At 40.0% G+C, this 26279-nt stretch overlaps 1 protein-coding gene across 5 annotated transcripts in view; it reads left to right on the top strand.

Annotated features, from left to right (window-relative positions):
- Positions 1 to 26246, top strand: part of ccser1 (coiled-coil serine-rich protein 1) — a 77932-nt gene extending 51686 nt beyond the window's left edge. The window contains exons 10-12 of one of the 5 annotated variants that reach the window (XM_027167096.2): positions 5529 to 5622; positions 6900 to 6935; positions 23560 to 23738. In XM_027167096.2, coding sequence (XP_027022897.2) covers positions 5529 to 5622; positions 6900 to 6935; positions 23560 to 23591 — 162 coding nt within the window. In that variant the 3' untranslated portion in view covers positions 23592 to 23738. Of the gene's footprint in view, positions 1 to 4462; positions 5225 to 5252; positions 5474 to 5528; positions 5623 to 6899; positions 6936 to 23559 lie in introns of those variants that run through there. The other 4 variants (XM_027167099.2, XM_027167095.2, XM_027167097.2 and 1 more) reach the window with 4 other exon arrangements.
- Positions 26247 to 26279: the final 33 nt, after the last annotated feature.

The raw sequence follows: 26279 nt of genomic DNA, 5'->3' as shown, positions 1-26279 counted from the left end.
GGTACCAGGTGCTGATCCTGGGTGAGAAAAAAAAAACTAAGATAGCTGACAACACTGCAGCAAAATAAGCCTCTCACAAATGTTTTTTTTTTTTTTTTAAATTAGACCCATTGTGATTCTTTTTTAATATTAAAAAAAAAACATTTTATTCTAAAGGTAGCAGTGCTGCATTATGTGCATTTGATCTCATTAGCTATCAGTTGGGGAACTAGTTTATACTTCTGGTTAGTTAAAAAAAACCTGATTTGAGACAATACTGTTCTTCGGTTATTCATATAGTCATCTGTGGAGTACATAGCTCAAAGTGTAAGTGCAGAAAGATTCCATGCAGTACAACCTGTGCATATATAAGACTGGAAGATTTGACACTGGGGTTTACAAGCAATATTTCTGTTTTGTTTTTGTTTAATCTAAGAGAGTTTTCATTCATCCACAGTTTTCAGTCATAAACGCATGTATACCTTTGTTACTGAAATGAAAGTGCGAACACAGGGTTGAGGTATGTGGTGCAATTTGCATTTACATGTCATCAGCAGAATACTGAAAGCTTGTTACTTGTCTAAGGAACATGTATTTTATGATGAAAAGGAAGGGACTGAGAACCGAGCCTTGAGGCAGCACCTGATTGACAGGCGAGGTAGATGATTTATGTTTTCCTAAGGTAATGAACTGTGTTTGGTTGAAAAGCTGTTTACAGTATAAAAAGCCACAGAGAGATCAAGACAAAGAAGAATGTGCAGTGGACCAGCATTAGCAGACAGTAGGAGCACATTTTCCATCACTCACAATTGGCAAGAGCAGTTGTGTCAAGGCCAGGTTTCTTCAGGACAGGTGTAACAACAGCCCTACACATATCGATCAAACAGCAGGAGTCAAGAGGCTAGACAAGCAAGCTTTAAGGTTAAAGGTAGGAACAGCATCAGATTCACAGATTGAAGAGCTAGATTTAGTACAAAATTTCTGAGAATGAGAAGGAATCTACAGCAAAGCAATTGCTGAACAAATTACCATGAAGGTGGGGGGAAGCAGAGGGAAAATGTTAGTGGATATTACTAAATTTATCTTAAAAATAAATCTGGAGAAGCTTGTCAAGTGGTCAGCAGTACAGTGGGTATAAAATGACTTGTAGTTCTACAGTACAGTAGGTTTAAAGGGACTGTAAATGGTCAGAAGTTGGTATCTAGACATGTAGCTGACATAATTGATTATGAGCAGCACAAGCACTGGGAGAAGATTATGAGCAGCACAAGCACTGGGAGAAGATTATGAGTAGCACAAGCAACCTGTAATTAAATATATACATGGAATTTAAGGCAATTTTATAAATACATTTGTCTGCCAGTTGCCTCATAGCTTAGGAGTCAATCATGGTGAAAGATAGTGTAACTAGAACAAAGCCTGATCTTTAATCGGACATGATTATTTGACTATGTTGGAAATTCCATTATTATAATGTGAAACCACAGTGACTTAGAGGCTGAGGATGATGACCTCACACCTCAGGGTTCTGATTACTGCATTGTGCTGTGAACACAGAGTTCTCATGCTTAGGGATTTCTTCTAGGTACAGTACTCTGTTTTCCTTCCCCAGTCCAAACACATGCATTGTAGGCTGACTTGTAGTAGTGTGTGAATGGGTGTGAGTATACAGTGGGTATTAAAATAGAATCACTTCACTTCAACTCTGATTGTTTATTTATTTATTTGTTTGTTTGTTTATTTTTTTCAGTTATTTGTGTTTCCTGTTGATGTTATATCTTTCACTTGGACGTTATAAGCTGCAGTAAGTAAATACAGTTGGATAAAACAAAAAAAAATTGTGTCCGTCTTCATTTTAGGCGGCAAAATAAAAAACAAATTGTGATTAAATCTGAAGGGCGGTCATTCTTTCTATACCCACTGTATGTACGATTGTGCCCTGCAGTGGTTTGGCTCCACATCAAGGCTGTCCACTACCTTGTGGTCTTTGGGATAAGCTCCAGGTTCATACAAAGCTGTGTAGAAGTACAAAAAAATGGATTGAGGTTAAAGATAGTACGGCTACATTCGATGAGGTGGTGATCAGAAGCTGAGTGACTGTCTTGAGTCCAGAGATTATATCAATATTTATGCTGTGAAAGTTCCAAGTACTTAAGCTTTTTTCTTTTTTTCCTGAAAGTGCCTTTCAGCTTATGCAAATTAGCTGTGTGTTACTTCCTGCCTCGGAGGTTGTCAGTTTTGTCTGGAGAACAGGTGTCTTTCGAAAACATCTACAACTCCTCGCTTAAACATTAAAACTTGCCTTTAAGCCCCAAAACATAGATGGACTAAAAAAATGTTGTTTAGTGTTGTTTTTTCTCTCAGATTGAATACCTAAAAGTAATTTCAAATTGAAGTTTAAAAATTATTAATATTGAGTATTAAGAAGCTATTAAACAAATAAATGAGAAGCTATTAAATCTACTAATTTAGTCCTGGTTGTCGTTTTTATGTAGCTTATACATTTTTATGTATTTTATAAAATATTGTTTGATCATTCTATTATTTAACTTTCATCCATCCAGCCATTTTCTGCAGTTCTTATCTTACACAGGGTCATGGGGAACCTGGAATCGAGCCCAGGGGACTTGTGGCACAAAGCCCAGGGTGCAAACCCATAACAGGGCACGATCACACTCACACACTCATTATCACACTACTGAGGCCAGTCAGCCTACATTGGATGTCTTTGGACTGGGCATACCATCCCGGGGTTGTAAATTCACATGTGCACAGAACATAGTGTTATTTTTCATGCTTTTAGACCATGGTGCTGCACTTGAGCCAAAATGGCACAAGAAAAAGGAGCTAAAGTGAGGAGCAGTATTAAGTCCAAGGAAGAATTGCACGTAACTAAGACACGCGTCTGTTTTACTCCAACTTTCCTCAGTAAGTTCAGACAGTTCAGCTGTCCCCTGTCCATGCTGATCATATTGAGGATGTGTGAGTAGGCTGTTTACCAATACTGCTCCAAAGATATGTCATGTGATGCTTTTACTTCCAGGACCAAGCTTATGCCAGCCCCAGTTCTCCTGCTTGCGCCTTGTCTCACGCGCAGTCGTGCGAGTTCTTCCCACAACCATGTGGTGCTTCATACAAAGCATGGCATACAACCACGGTTCAGAGAGCTGGACACTGCTACTCCCTAACTGACGCTTCTGGATTCTTGCCTGCTTTTTCGAGACCTCTACATCTTGTCTTTTTTGCTCAGCCAATCCAATTCCTGCCTGCCAAGCTTTCTGTATCTGTCTTTCTCTATATATATCCCATCCTTCTGCTCTTGTATATGCACACATATAGTCCTGGCTTTCATATGCAGTAATGGTACTTAAGACATTACAGCTTCAAATGTGTCCTTTTTACACCATATCTCCTGACATTAGATGGAGTTCTTGATCTGTCCTTCGCAGAACATTCATCTCCAGTTTAAACGCTTAAATCCAGCCTCACATTTAGTTTGTATTTAATCCCCCAGAAGCACCGTTTCAAAGATGAAGGGAAAACTCAGAGAAGCGCATACATATACTGCCCTTGTGTGGGCGTAAGTATATTGAATGATAATCCACGCAGACAGAGGCATGAGAATGGCAACTCTCTGCCCAAAGCGCCTGGATTGGGAAGATGAAAGCGGCATGTTTATTCAAGAGGAGGGGCTGGCTGCAGGAAGGCAGAAGGCCGCATAGGCTTTGATCCACTTTTAACTTTTTTTTATTTTACTGATGTACGTAAAACTCATGAACATGTAGTATAAACTGAATGAAACCAAAGTCACAAAGGGTATAATTTTATTCTAATGCTGAAATAGTTTTTTTAAAAATGTATTTGATTTAACTCTTCCTCATGTGCCCCTATGGGATTGTTCCAGGGAATGCAGGTCATGGGTAATTTAGTGCAGATTAGCTGAGATGGAAGGTGTCTCAGTGTGCTCAGGAAAATTGCCCCCCCCCCCCCCCCTGAACTGAAATTTCCTTCAAGCTTCATAGCATAGTTTAGTAAAGAACTAATTTTCCTAATCTACTCACTTGCATGATAGTGCATTGTTCCTTTGCAGAAAATACAATATAACATTTCAAATTCACATTTCTTTTTTTGTGCTATCCGTGATCATCATTCCTGGGAACTTTACATGTGGCCGCTGGTGAGTGAACGTTTTCAAGTGCGTCTCATGCAATAATGAAGTGCTGATCTGCGCCACTATGATTTGGATAAGTGCATTGGAGTACGGCCAGACAGCAGGCAGGCGTTAGCAGCTAATGAGACAGCATCCCTCAGGAAGGTGCGTGGGCTCCTAGCAGCCGCTGCTGTTCCTTAGGTCCCACAGCTTTGGCCCCATGGCTGTATCCTTCACATCACATCCAGCACACCATCAGCTGGAGAGGATCTGTCTGCCTCTGTCTTTTTCTTAGTTTTGTCTTTGACATTCCTTCACGTTTTTTTTTCTAAGGTGGCAGAAGAGTGGGAAGGTGAGAGTCTTATTAGAAGCAGCTTGGAGTGGGGGAGGCCGAGAAGACTTGATGATGAGAGGCCATTACGAAAGTGATGTGTATTTTAAATGCTTGTTATGGACTTAATAGTGAGATGGATCCACATGAAAGCATCAGTAAAGGGGACAGTAAAGAAGGGGTGGGAGCGTGTGTTATAATAATAACATGGTTTTACTAAAGGTTATTGAAGTGTTAAGCTGTGTTTAACGCGAGATGGATGTGCTTTTTAAGTGCAAACGTGTGCACTGGTAGGCCTGTCATTAACACAGTGCTCCATCTGGGCTTAGTGCTAAGGCATCATCAGGTGTGACGCCAAACGTGTGTGGGTGCTTGTGTGAAAACATTAAGTGGCAGGCAGGTTGGAGAACACTCAGTGTTTTTTTTTTTATCTTTTTTCTTTTTTTCTTTTTAATGAAGTGCCATGCCAGTTGATTAAGTAGTTCTTCAGGGATGAATGTTAAGTGCATTTTTCCTAGCCCCTAATATATGCTGTCATTTGAAAATGTCATCTTTTGTGTAATCATGCAATATCTCTTGTATTGTTATGCTCACACTGTAGCCCTGGCTTAACTTTAATAACTTTGTCAGGGTAATGACTGTAGCCTAAAATGAGAAACAGAATTATTGAGTCCCAGTACATGAGGCTGGCTGCAGGCTGTCTGTGGGGTATTTAGATATTAGAGGAAGGTGTGTGCTAGTCGGTGTGTGCCATACACACTCTATCTCGTCCCTCAATTCTTTCCCCTCAAGGGCCAGCGTGCGACAGAATGCACAGGCGACACCTCACCAGGGACAGATGGCTGGGAGAAGAAAGAACATTGTGGCAAGAATTTTAATAAAGAATTATATCATCAATGACACCAATCCTAGTGTTTATTCTTGGTTGTGGCCTCAAGCAGTTTTTTTGTAGGTTGGTGTGCAGGTTTTATATGCACAGTATCAACAGTATAAAGTTATACGCCTTGTCTTTTAATCTACACTTTACACAGGCATTTGATTTTGAAGTGTTTACATTTTTTATTTAAGGTTGTTTCTCCATGTCTTCCCAATGTGGTCACCTGGCAGTTCTCACCCACCTTTCCTGAGCCTTTCCCTGTTCTACACCTACCACACAGACAAGGTGAAAGCTAGCATTTTCTTTATTCCGAATCGCATGAAACCAGCCGTTACACTGACAGAAGAAAGAGTATGCAGTCACTCCCACCCAGAGAGCACAGCCAGTTTTGTGCTCGTCGTCTCGATTCAAACTTGCGACAAGAGAACAAATGCTTTTTCCCGCTCAGGAGCACAAACTATTGAAAAAATATATATTTTTAGTTTTCTCTCTTATTTTCCTCTCTATGAGTCCTATGAAGGGCTGTTGTAAGACCAAACTGAGACTCGGTCACTGGATTCTGACAGTGTAGTCGTGTCACAGTGTGGTACCCCAAATGTCTCTCAGAATATCCATTTACTTGAGTAATTATATTCCCCAGTTTTTAATAAATGCTACAGATAGTTATTTTACGGCCCCTTGGTAGTGGGAAGGCCCTCCTTTATATTTTTCCCTCCTTCTACTCAGTACCTCTAAATACATGTTGCAGTGTGAGTCACTCGCCCACCTACTGCTTCCTTAAGCATCTGCAGGTTCACGCCCCCCCAGAGACCTTAAACGCTGTTCACAATCTCCTCTTGCAAATATCTTCAAAGAAAACTTTTTGTGTTCCCCAGTTGATTGCATTTGTTGAGTCTGTGCTGTGGAGTAATGCAATTTTGCGTACCTAGCATAGAGCTAATTTAAATCAGTCTGTATTAGTAAATAATTAATGCAGTGTTTAATTCTTTCTAATTTGGTAAGAATTTAACAGTGCCTCAGTGGTGAAGCTTCGAACACTGTAATTGATACTTTGTTGACGTTAGACCATTCATCTTCAAGCCATGTGGCATATTCTATGTCAGATCTGTTCTGAATGCTAATGATCCGGCAATGAATACCAAGGGACAGGGTCAGCCATGATACAGCACCCATGAAGTAGTAAAACCCCGGGGGCCTTCCTCAAGGGCCCGAAGGTTGAACCCCAATCCTCTGATCAACAACACAGGGCCTTAAACTTGAGCCTTGAGATTGATAAATAAAATGATTTATTTATGAGAGTTTTGTAAAAAGTGTTTTTCCCTATTTTTATGTCTTAATGCTAATCTACACACTTGATCTTCCCTTGATGCCCCAATGATTAATTCAAAGACATGTTTATATCTGCATAATGGGACGCCATTCTAACTCGTCTCACCACATCCACCTTTTGTTTTTTTCCATTTGATATTCAGGTTTTTATTTGTGTTTTGCACGCATCATGTTCATCGGTCTATTCATTGTTGTGTTCTTTTGTCCCTCCCAATCCTTCCTTGTGGGTGCAGTGAGCAACACGAGCCTGTGCTGGAGGCAGAACGCAGGTAGGAGGTATCTCTGTATGAAGCAGCCCTTTCTGACTCTAATCAAAGTCAGGTCGCTTTTCTCCGCCAATCTTTGCCCTGGCTAATTAAGGGAAACAGCAGAGCTTTTGAAATTGCATCATCGAATAATAGAATCACTTAATTGCTGTGGTGCTCCTTATGAAATTAAAGTGATTGTTGGGTTGTAATCTTATCAGTAATCTTAATCGGAGCGCATGTTGATTACAGAACGTGGTGTGTCTTCATCAATGCTTACCCAATCCACCACCATTCTATAAAATTGCCTTATTTTTGTTAATGCTTATTTCCATGTGGCACTGCCTTAATGCCTTTTGCCTCCAGGTTGCATATAGACATTTAGCATTTATTACACAAATACAAATCTTGGCGCGCACTGAACGGGACAGTAAACCATAACAGTGAGGAGAAACGGGAAGTGGCTTTATAGCCGAGAATATATTTAGGCAGTTATTTAAATTCTCACTTTGTGAGTAATGTAGAGGAATTTGAAAACACTTCACAAACACAAACACACAGTGAAGCATCCCAGTAGAAAGTAGAAAATGTAGATGGGATGCAAATCACACCAGTCAACCCCCTCCTTTAGCTCTGTGGGTGCAGAGTAGGTGTTTTAATGTGAGTAAAAATTGAAGTCCTGCTGCTTTGCCTTTTTCTGTGCCATAGCTCTGTGTTAGATATTGGGTGGTAGTGTGAAAGTCTGTCATTTGGTAACATTCTGTATCTGCAGTAGATTGAGTTTAACAGAGGATTATTGTGTTTAGTGTATTGTGGTGTCCTGTGAATCTCTTTTTTTTCTTTCTGTGTGATTTGGGTATAGAGCGATGTGTTATTAGTAGTTAAGGGCATGTAATCTTATCCATGTTTATGTACCGAAAGCTACATGCCAACATCTATTTCATTCATTCCAAAGGAGGTTAGAGAGCCTTGCAGGTGTGTGCTTTATAGAGCGCTGCCAAGATATGTACTCAGTTGATCCATTGCGTTTACAGTACAAAAGGTTAACTGGAAAGAGTGATCACTGGACCTTACTCCCAGTGACAAAGCTCAAGGACACATGCAGTATAAGGCAAATATTATTTTGACATCAGAAAGCCTGTGCATTTATAGGTCTTTCCTGGAGGAATTACGCTTAAACAATAAGAATGAACCAAGCAGCCCAGACTTTCTAAACATTTGTCACATTCATTTAAGAAATCCAAGCTAACAAAACTGAACAGAGCCATTCATACAAATTACATTTCGAATGAGTGCTTCACATAATTTGAAGTTCTAATATTATTATTATTATTATTATTATTATTAGTGAAGCAAGATTTGAACCTCTCAGTTGGGAACCTCTCTTCAACACATCCTGTTCTTTGGGCCTAGATCAGATGAGTCTATATCCGGTTTCTCATCTATGGTTAGCTACAGGTGGAAAAGAGTTGCGTGTCTGATGGATGCAATCTTGGGAGGAGACAGAGAGATTGATGTATTATTAAGTAGCCTCCAGGCCGCTGTCTATTATTGGAGTTGTTAGTTCAAGCTTGTAACAGTCAGCGATCAGCCAGAGAGGATGTGTGTACTTTTGTTTTGGGATGAGACATCGTGGTTTATTTCCCAACTTGGGAAAAGACCCATTTTAAATATTTCATAAGACACCGAGAGAAATAATTGGTTTCATATTGTTGCTTTTAGAACGACTTGATCAGACATGCTGCCCTTCCTCATTTCCTGCTCACATGCAGCCTCTTTTACCTGCTCAGCTAGCTGAAAAAAGAAAGCAGAAAAATAGATTTAGCAGTTGAACTGAACCAATATTTTGTCCTGATTAGGTTAATTAAATGATTTGGCCTCAATGTGAAAATACCTACAATATATACACGGTAATGTTACTAGCATTAAAATAATTAAGACTGAAGTTTTATCTGGAATAAAAGATCGTTTAGTAATTATGCAGGACTAAACTTGCAACATTTAATCAGATCTGTTGGAAATCATGTGTTGCAAGCACTAATTAATTATAGATGTAAAAAACTTTTATTGTAATGGTTCATTCACTTTTCTGTATTTCTTCACATTTCTAAGCTGCTCTTTTGCAGACATTAAAGCAATACTGTGTGCTTTCATATAATCCAAAGCTTTATAAGATCAATATCTCAGCTGAAGTATACAGATGGCCTTTCAGCGTTGTGTAATGTCTCTCTCTGTGTTATAGCAGGGCCGGCATCTTTCTTTAATTATCTGCTTCAATCCTTTTTCTTCAATATTATTTTTATTAAAGTTGTCTTTTTTTTTTTTGGTAAAAAAGTACTACAGCTTTTTTTTTTCCTTCCAGATTTTTTGTGTGCATTTTTCTCTGCCCAGACCACATCAGCATTTTTGTGAATTCTTGAAGGGACGTAATGTAGAGCTATTCAGTTTTGACATTGGAAATTCAGCTATTCTGTCCATTAAGACCAGTAGACCTTTTTCACACTTCCGTTTATGAATGCAGAAGCCGTAGCATTTCACAACTTTCAGTGAGGCAGCAAATATAGAGACTGCAATATTTGCAGTGACCTTAAGTATACATATAATTCAAGCAAACATCCTTGACTTTCACTCATGTCTCCACCGATGTGCTTGTGAGAGAGAAATGGCTTTCGAGCTATTATCTGCGATAAGGATAAGCACCATAAACGTCTGCAGCCTGCATTTCAAAGAATAAGACTACTGGAAATCCAGGTGTAAATATCAATAGGATGAGAATATAGAGTCTCCAATTGAATGGACAGATCAAATATCTTTTGTCCAGCAAAATATTTTGACTTGACAGAATCCCAAAAAGAAACAGTAGTGTGTAGGACCACAACCATGCAGCACTTCCACCCTAAAATAAGTGAATATTTGTACAATATGCCAAATGTATGTTGACACCCCACCATCACCCCTGTAAGTACTTGTTGAACATCCCATTCCAAAGCTGATATTCCCTTTACTGCTATAACAGCGTTGACTCTTCTGGGAAGGCTTTCAGCTAGATTATATTTAACATGGCTGTGCGCATTCAGCTGCAAGAGTGAGGCCAGGAGAAAAGTTGTGTTACCATTCCAGTTCATCCCAGAGGTTTTCAGTGGGGTTGAGGGCAGGGCTCTGTGGAGGAAACTGGAGTTTTTCCACTTTGGCCTTCACACACCTTGTCTTTACGGGGCTTGCTTTGTGCACACATTTACAGTGGTAGGTCAGAAGTAAGACTTTATTGGAAATCCCAGCAGCATTGGGCTCTTACCTCTAAGTTGTGCAAATGAAGTAGTTGCAAATTGCTCTGGATAAGACCATCTGCCATAAATGTAGACATCATGCTATAATACATTAGTCTCTTTCTTCCAGTAAAAGGAGAACTACACCATACAAAGACATTCTAGACAATTGTCTGCTAACAGCAGTTGTGGGAAGAACCATTACATTTATTACAAGACCCATTACATTTATGGCATTTGCCAGAAGCCCTTATCCAGAGCAACTTACCTTAAACTTAACTTATGCTTAAATTTTATCCCATTTTTACAGCGGAGCAATGGAGGGTTAAGAGCCTTGCTAAGGGGCCCAGCAGTGGCAGCTTGGCACACCTGGGATTCAAACTCACAACCTTCCAATTGGTGGCCCAACACCTTAACCACTAGGCTACCACATGCCGGGTGTTATGGTCAGGTATCCACATACTTTAGGCCGTATACTGTAAATTCAGTAAATTACTATGAAGAAACTATTTATCACACCTTGTTGTTAGTGATTGCTAGCTAATTAACTGCTGTGTTTGTTAGGAGATTGATCATGACTGTGGGGTTTAAACCAGGATAGACATTCAAAGTTAGGATTGACACCAACTCGGTAGCTGTGTGAAAAGTAAAAAAACATAGGTATTTTATAGTTCAGATTCACGGTGTGACCCTTGCATTTCATTACCTAAATAATGCTCAAATTGTCAATGCTACTATTCAGTTCTGGATATCTGGATATCATGACATTGGTATTGTGAAAACAGTAAATACGAGTTTTCTAGGGAAAAGTAGGGCTAATAGAAGCTATTTAAAACCTCACATGGACTTGTCTCTGCTAAGAGCTTGTGCTTAGTTTCCTTTTTTTTTTTCAACCTATCTGAACGTCCCTACACCAGATTGATGATAAAGTTTAGGATTTAGGCTGAGTCATTAAATCATCCTAAAGGCCAAGACGGAGCAGGTTTTTGGATTATTTGTAGATTCTTGTCTGACATACATTTAAATGCAGCAGACAGGTATCTATTGTAACTGGATTTTAAGCACTTTGAGATGCAAGCCCATCCAGAATTGGTGGTTAGTATGTTATATGGATGGTCTAAAAATTTAATTGAGTGCCAGGAACTACAGGCTGTTTCAGTACATATTTACATATGTAAAAGAAGATGAAAAAAGCTGCATGCAACATCACAAAGCATTCTTCATTCACTCATTTTTAAAAAATTGTTAATTCATTGTTTCATGTTCAGTGATCGTTTTATTCTGGTCAAGGTTATTGATGATCCATATCTTATCCCATAAGCACTGTGCACGAGGCAGGAATGCAACCTCAAAAAAAAACAAGATTTGCTCTTAATAAAGCAACTGACTGATCTTTCACCAGTTGCTGCTAAAAGCAGCTCAAATGTCATTGCAGCAAGAGAACTCTTAAAATGTTGAAGATTTAAGTTAAATCTTAACAATCATAACCCTGACTTCATTTGCTTTTTAGACCAAATGAATCCTCCTCTCTCTTATTTGCCAGTTGCTGGCACAGAATCAGTGCTCAATGATGCTGCAAACAACCTGAGACTTGATTGAATGTCTATCCTGGTTTAAACCCCACAGTCATGATCAAGCTCACCATGCTGAGATCTCAGACCAATTTCTCACACCCTTTGCACCAGTTTGACCGTCACCCTCGACAATCTGCCCCATTCCATTTTACTTACAGTAACTACTGTACAGCGAGCTGTGAACTGCTTACACCACCACTTGCCCCAGTGATTAAACAGGATTGTGAAATAGTCCACGGAGCTTTGTATTGTCAAACTAATTCCTTTATTATTCCTTCATTATTTTGTCTGCAGTCTTTTGAAGGCAATTTTTTTTCTTTTATCATGTAATATTGTGAGGATTTACTAAAAATGTGTGGCTCCAAGTTTTCAATCCAAGTTGGCACTCATATTCAGACACACACCATACTGTTCAGTTTGCCAGAATGTTGTGAGCCCTGTCATTTATGAGACAGTTGTCACAATCATTCACAGTCACTCAGTCTTCACCAATTTATTTTTTCGACCAGTTTGTGTTGTAGTGGATTTGTTAAGTTTGGAGAGAACCCTAGAAACGGCACAGACAGGGTAAACTATTGGAGAGTTGAAAGCTTGCCATCCATGGAGGCTGGTCTTTATTTTTGATTGAGATAAATGTAGTTGTCTTTTTCCCTGTACGGGTTGGCTGGGATGAAGTCCATTTTATCCAGAGTATTGAAAGGGCCCTTGTGTCATAGATTCCTTTTACTTACAGCTACTGTATGGCACTACCTGAAACCCGGTACAATTTAGATTGGGCCCATTAAGTGCTTTGTACTTTTTCCTGGATTATTTTGTTCATAACAACAACTGCATTTAATTTTGTATTAACTCTTCGATTACTCAATGGTATTTATAGCATCAAACAAATCAAGAACCCATTAGGTCTGACTGACATAAAGGGAGAAAGGAATCTGGAGCAAAGCTGATATGCAGTACTTACGCGATGATTTACTGACTAGAATGCATTGATGGTTTTTTTTGGGACATCTTAATTGAATACCGCCGCAATCAGCATATTCATCAAAAGGGAGATTTGAGCTTGGTTCGTCTTTGAGAATAGGCTGGATTTAGAAATTAATTAGAGCTCCATTATCCTTTGGACTGCAGATTGCAGCATGAGTATGATAGGGGAAAAGGATTGCTGTATAAGCGTGTGTGTGTGTGTGTGTGTGTGTGTGTGTGTGTGTGTGTGTGTGTGTGTGTGTGTGTGTGTGTGTGTGTGTGTGTGTGTGTGTGTGTGTGTGTGTGTGTGTGTGTGTGTGTGTGTGTGTGTGTGTGTGTGTGAGAGCGAGAGAGAGAGAGAGACATACAGACAGACAGGCAGACAGGCTTTGGACACAGAGGAGTGTGACCAGGATCACAGCTATCTTAGACCTCTTCTTTTTCCTGACAGGGTCAGTTCAGACTTTCTACATTCTGAAACATCATGTACCAGTGACTCACAATCAGCCAGTTCTTTTTCCCAGTAACATCAAACGAAAATATAACACATTATATATCAAGGCAGCAGTATGTGGGTGTGTAATCCCATATATTATCCATGTAGTGAATCACATATACAACTTTTCAGGAGAAGCTAAAATGATTACTCTGCTTGTCCACACTGCTCTACATAGTATATTAAACTATTTTTACTCACCTTAGCAACATTGTTATATAAAACAGATGCATGGTCAAATGTGTTCAGAACTCTAGCACTGTCTCGAGTTCATTTCCAAAGGACATTCCAAAGGACTTTGCTTGAAAGACTGGACCTTTATAGACATTTGAGTTATGAGGCCTCTGCATCACACTGACAGTTTGGAAAGAGTTTGGACAGTAAACAAAAATCTTGTAGCAGCATCATTATTCAAATTTAGTGGTATAACTTTAGCATTTAATATAAACCATAAGCTGGGTGGGTAGATGTTGGCATTAGATTTTCAAACTGGTTTTGAGCTTCTTAGAAGATTTCTCACTTGAAACCCTTCCAGATAAGGAAACACTGTTATAGGGTTTGACATTGAACATTTTACGCACACTTACAAATGAACAACTAAAGAAAATTTATGTTAATTTGCTTTTAGGAGATGTGATTTTTTTACTTAGAAAGTAAATGTGAGTGTTAAAACTTAATTAAGTGTGTTAATAAGATTAAACATTAATAGAAAACAGACTAAATCAGACAACTCATGTAATGTGCACAGTGATTAAAAACAGATTCTAAACTAGAATTTAAAACTTTTTTAAATTTATTGTGTGTGTGTGTGTATGTGTGTGTGTGTGTGTGTGTGTGTGAGAGAGAGAGAGAGAGAGAGAGAGAGAGAGAGAGAGAGAGAGAGCTCATAGGGGTGCATGTTTATTTCAGCAGGTCTCAGGGTGCCTTCTAAGTCTGACTTAGTGTCCAGGGATGAGGTTGCGTATCCATCACTGTGTAGTGGCACGCGGTCAGTGTCAGCCAAGGGACTTGCTCCTGTTTACCGCTGTCCTCCTCACCCACTAGTGGACAGATTCAGGACATTTTGAGTTTATTAGTCAAGCTAAAGTAGGACAGGTGCAGTCTGAGCATCTTCCTCCATATTCTGGTTCTGAACGTACTGAGGTAGCAGCAGCAGCGAATGTGTGAAATTCAAGAATTTTATTGGACCTTCTGTGCATGCTTGCTTTCAGTTTGAGATGAATGGTATGTCAGTAAATTGGCTTCTGCTTTTCCTTTTGGCATGCACTTTTAAATTTTTCATCTGTCAGATGCTGAGAGGACCCCTGGCTCTCTAAATCTGATCTAGCACAGTTTATCCCAGCATAAATGGGAGAAAAGTCAACACGTAGAACATTAATTACATATTCGAAATCGTCTTTAGATTCTGAATCGCCTTGAGGTGTATAGTTTTGGGAATGTTTTGCCACAACCACAATGATCTCTCACAAATTTCCTGTAGATTTTTAAGATGGGGCAGAAAGGATTTACACCATGTGCATCAGAGACAAATTCAGATTTCAGACATGGCATGCTAGCACCATTACGCCTGCACACACACACACACACACACGTCAAATGCATTCATATAACTACTTTACACACCAGTATGCAGTTGTTGAGTATTGTAAAGAATTTAATTTAAGAATGAAATTTAAAAACACATCTTTCTGTCTTTTGCTTATCTGTTCATATCCACAATCACGAACATTTTGATTTATTCTCTGTTCGTTTAAATCGATGTGTATTCTAATTTCATATTACTTTTCAGAATTATAATCTAATATAATAATTAACTAAACTATTATAATCAGAAATATAATCGCTTTTCGTATTTTTCTAATCGCAAATGTATTCCATTAAGCACAAATTCTTGTTAAAATGTAGATATTTTTAAATAGATGGTTTGTAGGGATATTTTGGTTTCAGAGAACCTTTTTTTTTTGTTTTGTTCTATGCTATTATATAAATATGCAGGGCTTGTAGTATTGTTGCAGTTTTTAACCACCTAGTCAGTGAGTTAGGAAGATTTTAAACCAGGAAACTGATGAAGTCATTATAGTTGGTGGGCCTTCTCGAGTTATTGACTCAGAAATAACTCAATTGTACAGTCTCTGTTGATATATCAATATCAATATTTTACAGATTTATCAGGAGAAAAGAAACTTGTGGTTTTATTTCAGACTTGGTGTCAAAATGCTTTGCTTGCATAGTTTACATTAACTGCTTAATATTTATTGTGACATTGCCTTCATCTGGCAGGTCGTGTCCCTTATCATCAGCCACCACCGGATTATGAGCAATCAGTCTCTTGCTCTTCTTTTTTTTTCTCTTGCCTTCACTTTTTCATGGCTTCTCTATGGGCTGTCACTATCTATAGTAGTTGTAATTAACATGGGCTTGTGTGGACAGAGAATGACATGTGTATCAGAGGCAGACCCTGGCCGGAAATTCCCTAAGGCGAGGTAGACGCGTGCCAGCCAACGGTACAGCCAAGCCTTCCTTTGCTCACTCGTTACTCAGAGCTACATGACATGTAACAATGACACTCAAGGGCCCTGTGAAGGACACACTGTTCCCCTCATCCTCTCTTTGTATTTCCTTATACTTTATTTTTATGGTCATGTGGATGATTGTTGTGTCCGAGTGTTGAATAATTCCCATTATGGTAGTTAGCCAGTTGTGCCACCTTATTAAAAGAAATGCTCAGGCATGATCCAACGTACTAAAAAATAAGGTCTGATATATCCTCAGATAATGTAAAGGATACGAGTGGCTGTAATGGATTGAGAAAAGCATCATCACTACAGGTATTATACTGGCCCGAATAGCCTGGTAGCAAGTGCTAAAGAAAGGAAGTCTCTCGAGGATGTGCTAGGGTGAAAAATGAGTTGCTATAAACTAGGCAAGCCCTTTAGTACTCTAAAAAAATAGAAAAGAAAAAAGAGAGACCTGGCTGAGCTTCTGACAGCAGAGCCTCTCTGATGACTTGGCCATCCATTGATGACTTGGCCATCCATAGATGAAAAGACAAGCACACATCTGTGATTTTAATTCTAAAGCCATGACCTAAAATGATTTCAACAGAAGTCTATATAAGTATAGTGCACATCCTGTTATCATGGTGGAGCCATGGTAGATCTAGAGCTTATGCTGGGAACACTGGGTGTGAAGCAGGGATACATACAGCAAGGCAATGCCAGTCTAGGTCAGGGAAATATGCACACACACACTCGTATCCTCATTCATACCCAGGGGACAATTTAGTGTAGCTAATCTTCATTCTGGCTTGGTTTTACAAGGAAACTGAAATGAACACAATGAGAACCTGTGAAACTCTGCATAGACAGTAACCCAAGCTCAAGTCCAGCTGGGGATCCTGGAGCTGTGAGGTTTCAATGGTACTCGCTCCACTACTTTGTCAATGGAAACTTAATCAATATAAGGAATTCATAAATGTAAGGCTATGAACAGTTGATGTTTTGTGTCTGTGAAAGCTTTAATAATTCAAACACTAATTGCCTTATCAAAGATTCATTGCAGAAATTTCTTCTGCAGACCTTGACTTTGCAAAAAGTTTCTTTGTATTGCACCAGCTAGCACCAGGCTCGCTCTCAAAAATGCATTGCCTTCTTCATAGTGTTGACTCAGTAAACGAGCGCTGCTCCAGTTGTTGACATAAGGCCTAGATTTGGAGGGCACCTGAAGCTGCACAGTGGGTCACAGAGAAAGATGCCCAGGCTGGTAAGCTTTGTATCCTTGTGTTGTTTTTACGCCTGACATAACTGTCTGTAGCCTCAGTCATTGCACTTACTTCAGCCCGAGTGCAGTAATAACAGCTGCAAGAGGCTGACTGCTTTGCTCTCCGTACACTAGCACCCAAGCAAATGGAAGGGAGCCGAGCGGAGCTACACAAACATCACAGCCTGAGGGCACTCAAGCATTTGGCTCTGTGTTTCATGTTCTACTGTACCTCTGCCTGCAAATTATACCATATGCTAGGTTGCTGATGGGATGTGCATCTTTGAATGCTATCCAGCAGTTTGGCTTATTTTGTTTTGCTGCACTTTCCTGTGAAAAAGAGCTGCCTGCAATAGCTTTGCCTGTTGGCATAAAAAACATCTGCAATTGTTTGTTAAGGATGCTGTGGCACCCAGCTGCGTTCCATCCACTGCTTTGTAATTTTTGCTTGTAAAATCCCATATGTGGCAATGATGTGTGATGCATTTTTCTGACATGATCCTTAGAACACTCTTCCCTTACCATAGTGGAGCTGACAGCCTTTAAAACAGGCTTCATGAGCCCGAGAAGACATCTGCCACAACGCGTGATAGAATCTCAATTTATACCGCTTTTATCTGCATCTTTCCTCTTTTTTTTTTTTTTTGATATACATATCCCCTATTGTCTACCCAGTGCCTGTCCTGTCAGAGAGAACAAGACAAGCACTGTAAAGCACCTTATCTTCCCACAAAGCTGATGGCTATTTGAGGGAGGCAGTAGTAGGAGGAAGGGCTTTGATGTTCACTCTTCTACACTGCATTTTCAAATCAAAGCGCCATCAGGTCTCAGTGAACAAGCCTGGCAAAAATCCATTTCTGTCATTCCATCTTTGTATGGTGCTTAGGAGAAATATTCACACACACACACACACACACACACACACACACACACACACACACACACACCTTTACACTTATCCACATTTTGTACTGAAGTGGACTTAATTGGAATTATACGTCATGGAGCTACACAATTAGCAGGAGGGTAATGCAGGGTTCAATATTGTTTGTTAATTTATGAACAAAAAAATTCTTTAAATGCATTATTTAAACGAAAAAAGAAAGGATGTGGTACAACCATGCCTAGAGGAGACCATCTACCAAAAGTTACCGACCAGCTAAGGAGGTCATTAGTCAGGAGACGTGACCCGCAGGCCAACTCTGAAGGAGCTGAACTGATCCACAGCTTACACAAGAGGAGGTGTTCACAGGACAACCATAGCCTCGACACCCCGCAAAGCAAAGCTTTATGGAAGTGTGACGTTAATGATAAGGAGACCTTATGGACCTTTCAATTCAGGTCCATAAAGTGTTTCGAAGTGTAATAGTTTTTTGAAAGCTAAGAACCATTAATTATCCTGTGAACCATCAAAGAACCCCTGAAGAACCTTTTTATGCTTGCTACAGTTTGCTACATAATGTGACAGGTGTAACACCCCTGACACACACATACACACATTATTGTCATTCCTTTGTTATTCTCACACTACTTTACTTTTATGTTCCTTTCAGTTTTCCCCCTCAAATATCTTTTGATCTCTCTACCATTTAGCTTGCTTCTCACCCTCACATCTCTTTGTACTCTCCCTGTGCTGTAGCACCGTGTCATAATGTAGTTCATTTTCAGGTGCACTGCTGACTTTAACAGAACCTTTGTGAAAATTCCACTCCTGTGAACAGAAAAAAGCCAAACCTCTGATAAATGACCTGCTGAGATACCTGGTGGGAGACATTTATGTGTTCCAGAAAGAGTGAAAATTGCATTGGTAGAGACCTGCAGTGACCCTGGCGTTGAAATGAGATATAATTCTAGGTATGACTAATAAAGGCGACTATTTATGCAGGGCCTCAATGAAAAGGTTAGGCTAATTTGAGCTATTGCTGCGCATCCTTTCAAAATAAAATAAGAATATTTATATTACTTTCAGCTGTCGTCATTTAAAATTTCGCAGTGCAGAGGTCTAATTTCAAAGGGCACACACGCATGCACGCACACACACACACATACACACACACACACACACACACACAAGGAGAGATCTTGATTTTGGATTAAGATGGCACAGGAAACTGATTTGAGGGACTTTCAAAGAGAGTGTATTACTTGGGTGGGAACAGCAGTTTCTTCAGACACCAAAGACTGTTGAACTACCTTCAGAATCCCTGATTTATTCCTGAGTTTAGTCTATGAGATTTTTTTTTGTCATTTTTTTTGTCATGTGTATGTGTGTTTCTTCTGGATTTTTTTGCCATCTCCACCACCCCAAAAAACAAACAAACAAACAAAAAAACATGGTGGTAGGTGGTTGACGGTACCAAATTGTCTGTAGGTGTGACAGTGAGAATGTTTGTCTGTCGTACCCCATGATAGATCAGTGCCCCATCCAGGATGTCTTCACAGCTGTATTCCCATCTCACTCCCACTGTTTGCAGGGTAGACGACCAGGATCCTGACCAGAAATCAGGTGTTGCACACAGATAAATGAATGTCCTAGATGTGATCAGACTGTTGCTAAGCACTTGTTGACCTCAAGCATTAGAATGGGGAACTTCTGATCTCACTCATTTTTAGCTACATCTGATGTCCTAGCCAGATGTGCTGGTTTGAGTATTTTAGAAACTCTTGATTTTCTGATATGATCAAGAGATCATGATGTGTACATATATACCATGGCTTCTGCTCTGATCTCAGAATGCTTGGCAGATGTATCATCATGGATGACAGATCTTGCAATATCCCTACACAATAATCTGATTTCACCTTCGTAACGGTAACTTTGGGCAACCATGGACAATCAACTGTCCTTTCCCTGCATGTGACACACTCATGTCGGTTTCTTCTCTATAACATCAGTAGGATTCAGCCATTTATATCCACAGAGGCTTAGGTACTTGTTCAGTCTCTTTTCATTTTGAGACTAGGCGACTACAACTCACTGCTGGCAGGTCTACCTTTGAACGCAATTAGTCCTCTGCAAATGATCCATAATGCAGCTGCACAAAGTGTTTTCAATCTTCCTAAGTTCTCACACACCTCCCCAGTGCTGTGCTCCCTCCACTGGCTTCTGGTAGGTGCACACATCAGATTCAAAACACTGATGCTTGCCTACAAAGCCAAAAATGGACCATCGCCCTCTTACCTCAAAGCTGTTATCACTCCTTGCACTGCTCTGCTCGAATGGTCCCACAATTTCTCCGGGAAAGAGGTAGGCATACAGCAAGACTCATTTCTGTTGTGGCACTGAGGTGGTGAAATGAACCTCCCCTAGATGCCCAAACAGCTGAGTCACTGGCTATCTTCAAGCGACAGGTGAAGACCTACCTCTTCTGAAACACTTAAACTAGTTTTTTTTGTTTGTTTGTTTTTTAATCGTTTTATTTTTGCTGTTTGTTTTAGGTGTATATGTAAAAAAAAAAAAAAAAAGTGTTTATAAGTGATGTATCCTACGCCTTCCAAATGCCATAAATGTATGTTCATACATAGCAGTCTATAGAATTTATAGTCTATAGAATTCTGCATGCACAATTCGTTGCTGATTAGAGAGGTCAAAGGAGAATGGCCAGATGAGTTCAAGCTGACAAGAAGGCTATAACCGTAGTTGTACGGTACATACAGAAATGCAATATCTGACTGTTTAAATCTCATGGGGACATTTGGCTGATTTCCTTTTGGTTAAGGTTAGCGTTAGGCTTAGGTGTAGGCATAGCATTCATTAGCTGAATTCATAATTACGTCAATCAAAGCTCCTCACAAGGGGAGTAAGACAAATGCGAGTGGGTGTGTGTAAAATAAAAGGAATAGTTGTTGACAGTAGTTAAAGCAGAGTGAATCATGAATAGGAACTGGGATCTTCTTCTTCCACCCAATACAAACTCATTGTCCCTGTGGTAGACACACTCTGTTTGTCCTTGTGTGCAGTGGCAGGTTAAAAAGCGGCCTTTGGCCTGAGCATATGATTGTAAGGTCTTTTAGTGCACAGAGTAGCCTGTGGGAGTTTTCCATACTCTCTCCTTTTCTCTGTCAGCTCTTCTATCATCTGAAGACACGTCCGCTTCACAACGTTAGACGTCTAGCTCTGCAGAAGCCGCAGGCAAACTGTGTCTCTTCCCTCCGTGCTGCCTGAGCACACGTCTACTCTGCCTCTGACATTTGGGAGACAGTGATAAAAGATAGGTGGCTACTGAGCTCCAAACGGGAGCTAATGGCTTTATTTCCTACTTGTCTCAGTGAAAACACTGATGATGGCGCATTTATCATTTAAAGCACTACCTTAGTCAGGAGGCCTAGAAAATAGCACACTCTGTGTAGGAAGTGTCGTTATCTAAACCTGACAGTGGGAGTTCTTTTCATGCTTTTATTGATTTGAGATCACTTCTCTGAGAAATATTTCTGCCTCTGCAGACCCTGCCTCTAAGGGGCAGTGGTGGGTCAGGGGATATCCGCTGGGTTACTGCTCAGATCGTCAAGCGTTCAAGCCCCAGCACCAACAAGATCCCATTGCTGGACCACATAAGCAAGATTACTAAACTCCATGGCTGACCCTGCACTCTGTTATGCTCCGAACAGAATTTCACTGTGAAAAATAAAGGCATTCCTCTTTTTCTTCTTGTGCAACGACCAGAGACTATTCATTTTTAATGAGAGCTGGAGACATCTTGCAACATGAGCAACAGCAACTGTCAGTGACTTGATGTGGGCGTGTCCAGCAATGTGGGAAAGTTGAGAAATGTTTAACATTATGCAAAAACGCTGCGACGTGGTGTAGCATCTAGGGACGGTAGTGAAAACAGTAGAGTACACATGCTGCTTTTCTTTTATCTTGTGTATATATCTCCCTCCAAGATGTTTCATTTTACTAGCAAGAAAACTTATTTGAAATTCTAGTTGCAGCACCCACTTGATAAATGTTATTACTATGGCAACCAACTGGCGACTTCATAGTACAGTGACAGGTACTTCATAGTACAGTGTGAGTATGGCTCACAGCGATAAAATCACTGCATGTGTGAACATAGTTTTATGTGGAATAATACAAAGGCTTGATCTCCAAAGTCGAGTTATTGGTCATGTACCAAGTCCAGATTACAACAGAGGTTGATAATCACTCATTTGCCACGAAACAGTTTACTGTTTTCCTTTTGCCGTTCTAAGTGATGGTTTTTGAGTGTCGAGTGCTGCATTTATAAATATGTGTATATGTACTTTATAGTGTGGTGAACAACCATGGTACTTCTCTCTGCCCAGTGGGTGTAATCAGCCTGAGGGGCTTTTAGTGGAAGTGTACAATTATCACCAGACTGGTTTTTATTACAGGCTAATAAAGACACAAATGGATTAGGCTGTTAAATCACAATGATTTACGCCAGTATCCTGTTTTCAACATCATGACTCTGCAGGTGTAGTGAGGTGTGTGTGTGTGTGTGTGTGTGTGTGTGTGTGTGTGTGTGTGTGTGTGTGTGTGTGTGTGTGTGTGTGTGTGTGTGTGTGTGTGTGTAAAGGTTTCTGGCCTTTTTCCAAAGCATCAAACTTCAGTCTCGGATGCTTTTATGTCCCTGATTTTGCGAGACTGAATGAATGTGGAGGCATGTACTTGAGATGCCGTTGAAGAGAACTCGGTCCACATCCACCCCTCTTCTGATCTCTGCCTTTCCTTCTGAATATTTTACAAAATGGATGTCCGTGTCCTTTTATCTTGGTGTGCATACGAGCCGTTCAGTTTCTACCAAACTGTAGACATGTACTTTCTTTTAGATTTTTTTTTTTTAAACCCTTGTCTGCTTTCAGTTTCCCTTCACCACTTTCCACTTTTCACATTAGTTAAGCAACATCACGTTTAATCAACTCTCTCCCTCAACCCAAGGGAACAGTCAAATTTACAATCATTGCAGTTTATTTTATTGCATTTTAGCTGTAAACTCAGCTGGGATTACACGCTGAGTTGTGGGTGGTATTTAGTCAAAACATTGAAGCCTTTAGCTAATGGCTTCGTTTATAGGTGCTCTGCTCATTAGCATCATAAGTAATGGGCTGTGTGGAAGTGAGGCTGTGCTTTGTGGGGGGGGGGGGGGGTGAGATGAACAGGTGGCTTCATCTCTGCTGTGACTTTTTCCTTTTATTCAGCTACATCCCAGACATATACACTAGCTTGCTATTCCACTAAGATGCAACAGTCTGTCAAAAATCAATTAAAGATGATCCAGAAGTCTGGGCGAGTTTGATCGAGGTGTTGTTGAATTAAGTGCCCTAATTTGTTCTTAGTCTTAAAGTCTCAGTTTGTTCTTGTTTTCCTGTTTATCATTCCATTCGTTGAACTTAAACCATGAGCAAACCTGCTTTTGATTAACACATTTAACACCTTTCTCCACATTAGTTAAGAAGCATCATTATGCATTGAGCCTCATAAATTAGTGTCTACTTGTCATATGTACTGCCACTAGTTTATTCCATTGCTTTTTAATTGCTGATGCAACAGGAAATAAATTGTCCAATGTACACTCAACCTGTTTTTCTGATTATTTTTTTTATTTTTTCCCCTTCTTTGTCAACAGGCTGTCCATCCAAGTCGAGCCATAGGCAATAGCAGCAGCAGTCTTCCAAGGGAGCGAAGGTCAGCCCGACTGTCCAGTTTGGGAGAAGAGCGTCATAGTGGAGGAACAGGCACTCGAGATCTTGCTGCACTACAGAGGAGGTCTGAACAGACATACTCATCATCTTCTGAGGCAACTACACCACGAAAGCTAGACCATCCGGGGCCCTCTCAGATCCCTCGTGCCGTAGTGAGTGGCAGCACTTGCAGCCTGTCCTCAGACAGCGAGAGACTCACCATGGCAAGGCCACACTCCTCATTCAGCGGGCGTCTGGGCCAGCCGCCACGCGGGCCGCTCTCTCTGCACATGTACAGCCGCAAGAACGTCTTCCTCCAACACTCGCTCTACACGACTGAGTTGCAGGCTCTTGGCCAGCAGGATGCTTGAAAACAGACACACACACACACACACACACACACACACACACACACACACACACACACACACACAAACTACAAACACACTTTAAATTAGACTTCTGCACTAATCATCAATCCCTCTGCCTCAGCAGCTGTTTGACCTCTGGCTGGTTTGGACAGAGCCCCAATCTAGCTTCTGCAGCTATCTTAAAAATGCCATCAATCCTCTATTGACCCAACTTGACCTGCACAGGTAGACTTCATTACGCAGCTGTGTGACAAGGGCAGTATGGCAGAATAGTGAGTCTGACACCAGTTCACTGACTCACTGCTTACTGCTAAAAGACTGACATGGGAGATCATTCTGTATTTATCTATTTTTATTTGTCTTTTGTATTTAAAATCTGTGTAGTAGTGGTACCAGTGATACTGTCTATCTGTGTGTATTTAATCCTAGCATCTCCACTTACCTCCGCTGATCGGCAAAGAAAAGAAAAAAAAAAACGTAGAGAGAATACCAGACTTGAGATCTGAACGACAAGCACTCATGTGTCTTATATCAAATTGATGCTTCATCTGCACATCTGTTGTGTTAGAGATCGGTGTGTATGGAATGCACACATTTGTAATTTACCCACCAGCATCTTTTTTGCACCAACAAATGTGGCCCATGCACATGTTGCCAACTCTTATCCTCTGGGGGATTTTAAGCTCTTGCTGCTAGTTGGAAATGATTCTTTCTCTCATTAACCTTTACTAATTGCATGCTACTTTGCTACTTTTTTACATGCCATAAACCGAAATCATACCTGAGCCTTTTTGTACAGTGGCTTAGAAATAGCGTTTACAGTATTTTAATAAGAAGCAGTGACAGCTTCTAGTGATCACCACGTCTATAAATAGAGACCGGGCGAGTTCATTTTGCAAAAAAGCTCGACTCATGACGCAAATCTCACTTCTTACATGTAATAACAGTCAACTCCCACTACAGCAATCGTCATATTTACAATAAATAAATAAACAAACAAATAAATAGATAAATAAATAAAGCACACTAAATTTCACATTACAAATGGTGCATAAGAGCTATATTTAAGCTATTTGTTAAAAAAATGGATTGACATTCTTTGATGACAGATTCATGTACAGATATCCACACTCTGTACAAGGAGCTTGGTTTTATATATATATATATATATATATATATATATATATATATATATATATATATATATATATATATATATTTGTCCAATGTTGGGACAGCTTTGCACTTCGGGCCAATGAGCATCGAAGGGCATTCAGAGGGGAAGGAAACCCTGAAGAAACTCACTTCTATCTATCCAGCAGGTCTGCTCCCGGAGGTCTGCTGCTCCACTTACAGCAATCTGCTGGGAGCACCAGTACGCTCGCTCTCTCTCTCTCTCTCTCTCTCTCTCTCTCTCTCTCTCTCTCTCTCTCTCTCCCCTCCCCCCTCCCCCAAGCACCCCCCCCCTCCAGCCCTACTTGTACAGCAGAGAGAGAGATTTAGCATGCTCTCACCATCACCTTGCTGTGATCTCAATATCATCTCTCTGTGAAACTGGAACATGCTTCTTATGTGATTTAAGAATGACCTTGCAAGAATAGAGACTGCACTTCCCTTGAACATTTGCTTTTAGTGATACCATTATGACAGAACTTGAACTCTAAATGCATGTTTGAACAGACAAGCAACTTTCCTCTTCATGTTTCTCAACCGTCATCTCTTAATGGGCATAGAACCTTTCAAGGTAAATGCTGTAATGGCAAAAGCACGGGTAATTAATTAACAAGTACAAGATGAGATAAAGGAGAATAAATGGCACTTGATGGAAAAATCATTCATGAGACTGTATGTAAGAAACACATCCTCTGAACAGACACTTTGTCAACTAGATTTTGTCAACTAGGTATTTATTTTGCGCCTTATTTATTATGATCTTTGTTGTGATATATCACTCGAAGGTCTTATTTTGTATGTAAAACTGGCATCCTCATAAAGGCTTCTCGATTTATTATGATTTATTATCATGCAGAAAAAAATGATTTGTAAATGATGTATTTTCCAAGATGTACAGGGTTCGTTTAATATCAGCACTTTGAAGAAGTGATTTTAAACCATGATCAAACTGAGAATTTAATAGAATATGTTCCTGTACTTTACTTTTTTCTCTCAACAGTGATTTTCACAATAATGTTATAATTTACACTGAATGTAATATAATATATATATAAGGATAAATAAAAACTTTGAACAATTTGAATCAACCCAAGTTCTTGATCTACTGATATTTAACATGT

The sequence above is a fragment of the Tachysurus fulvidraco genome, chromosome 14, assembly GCF_022655615.1.
Source record: "Tachysurus fulvidraco isolate hzauxx_2018 chromosome 14, HZAU_PFXX_2.0, whole genome shotgun sequence".
Taxonomy (NCBI): Eukaryota; Metazoa; Chordata; class Actinopteri; order Siluriformes; family Bagridae; genus Tachysurus; species Tachysurus fulvidraco.
This window is presented reverse-complemented; position numbering and strand designations above follow the sequence as displayed.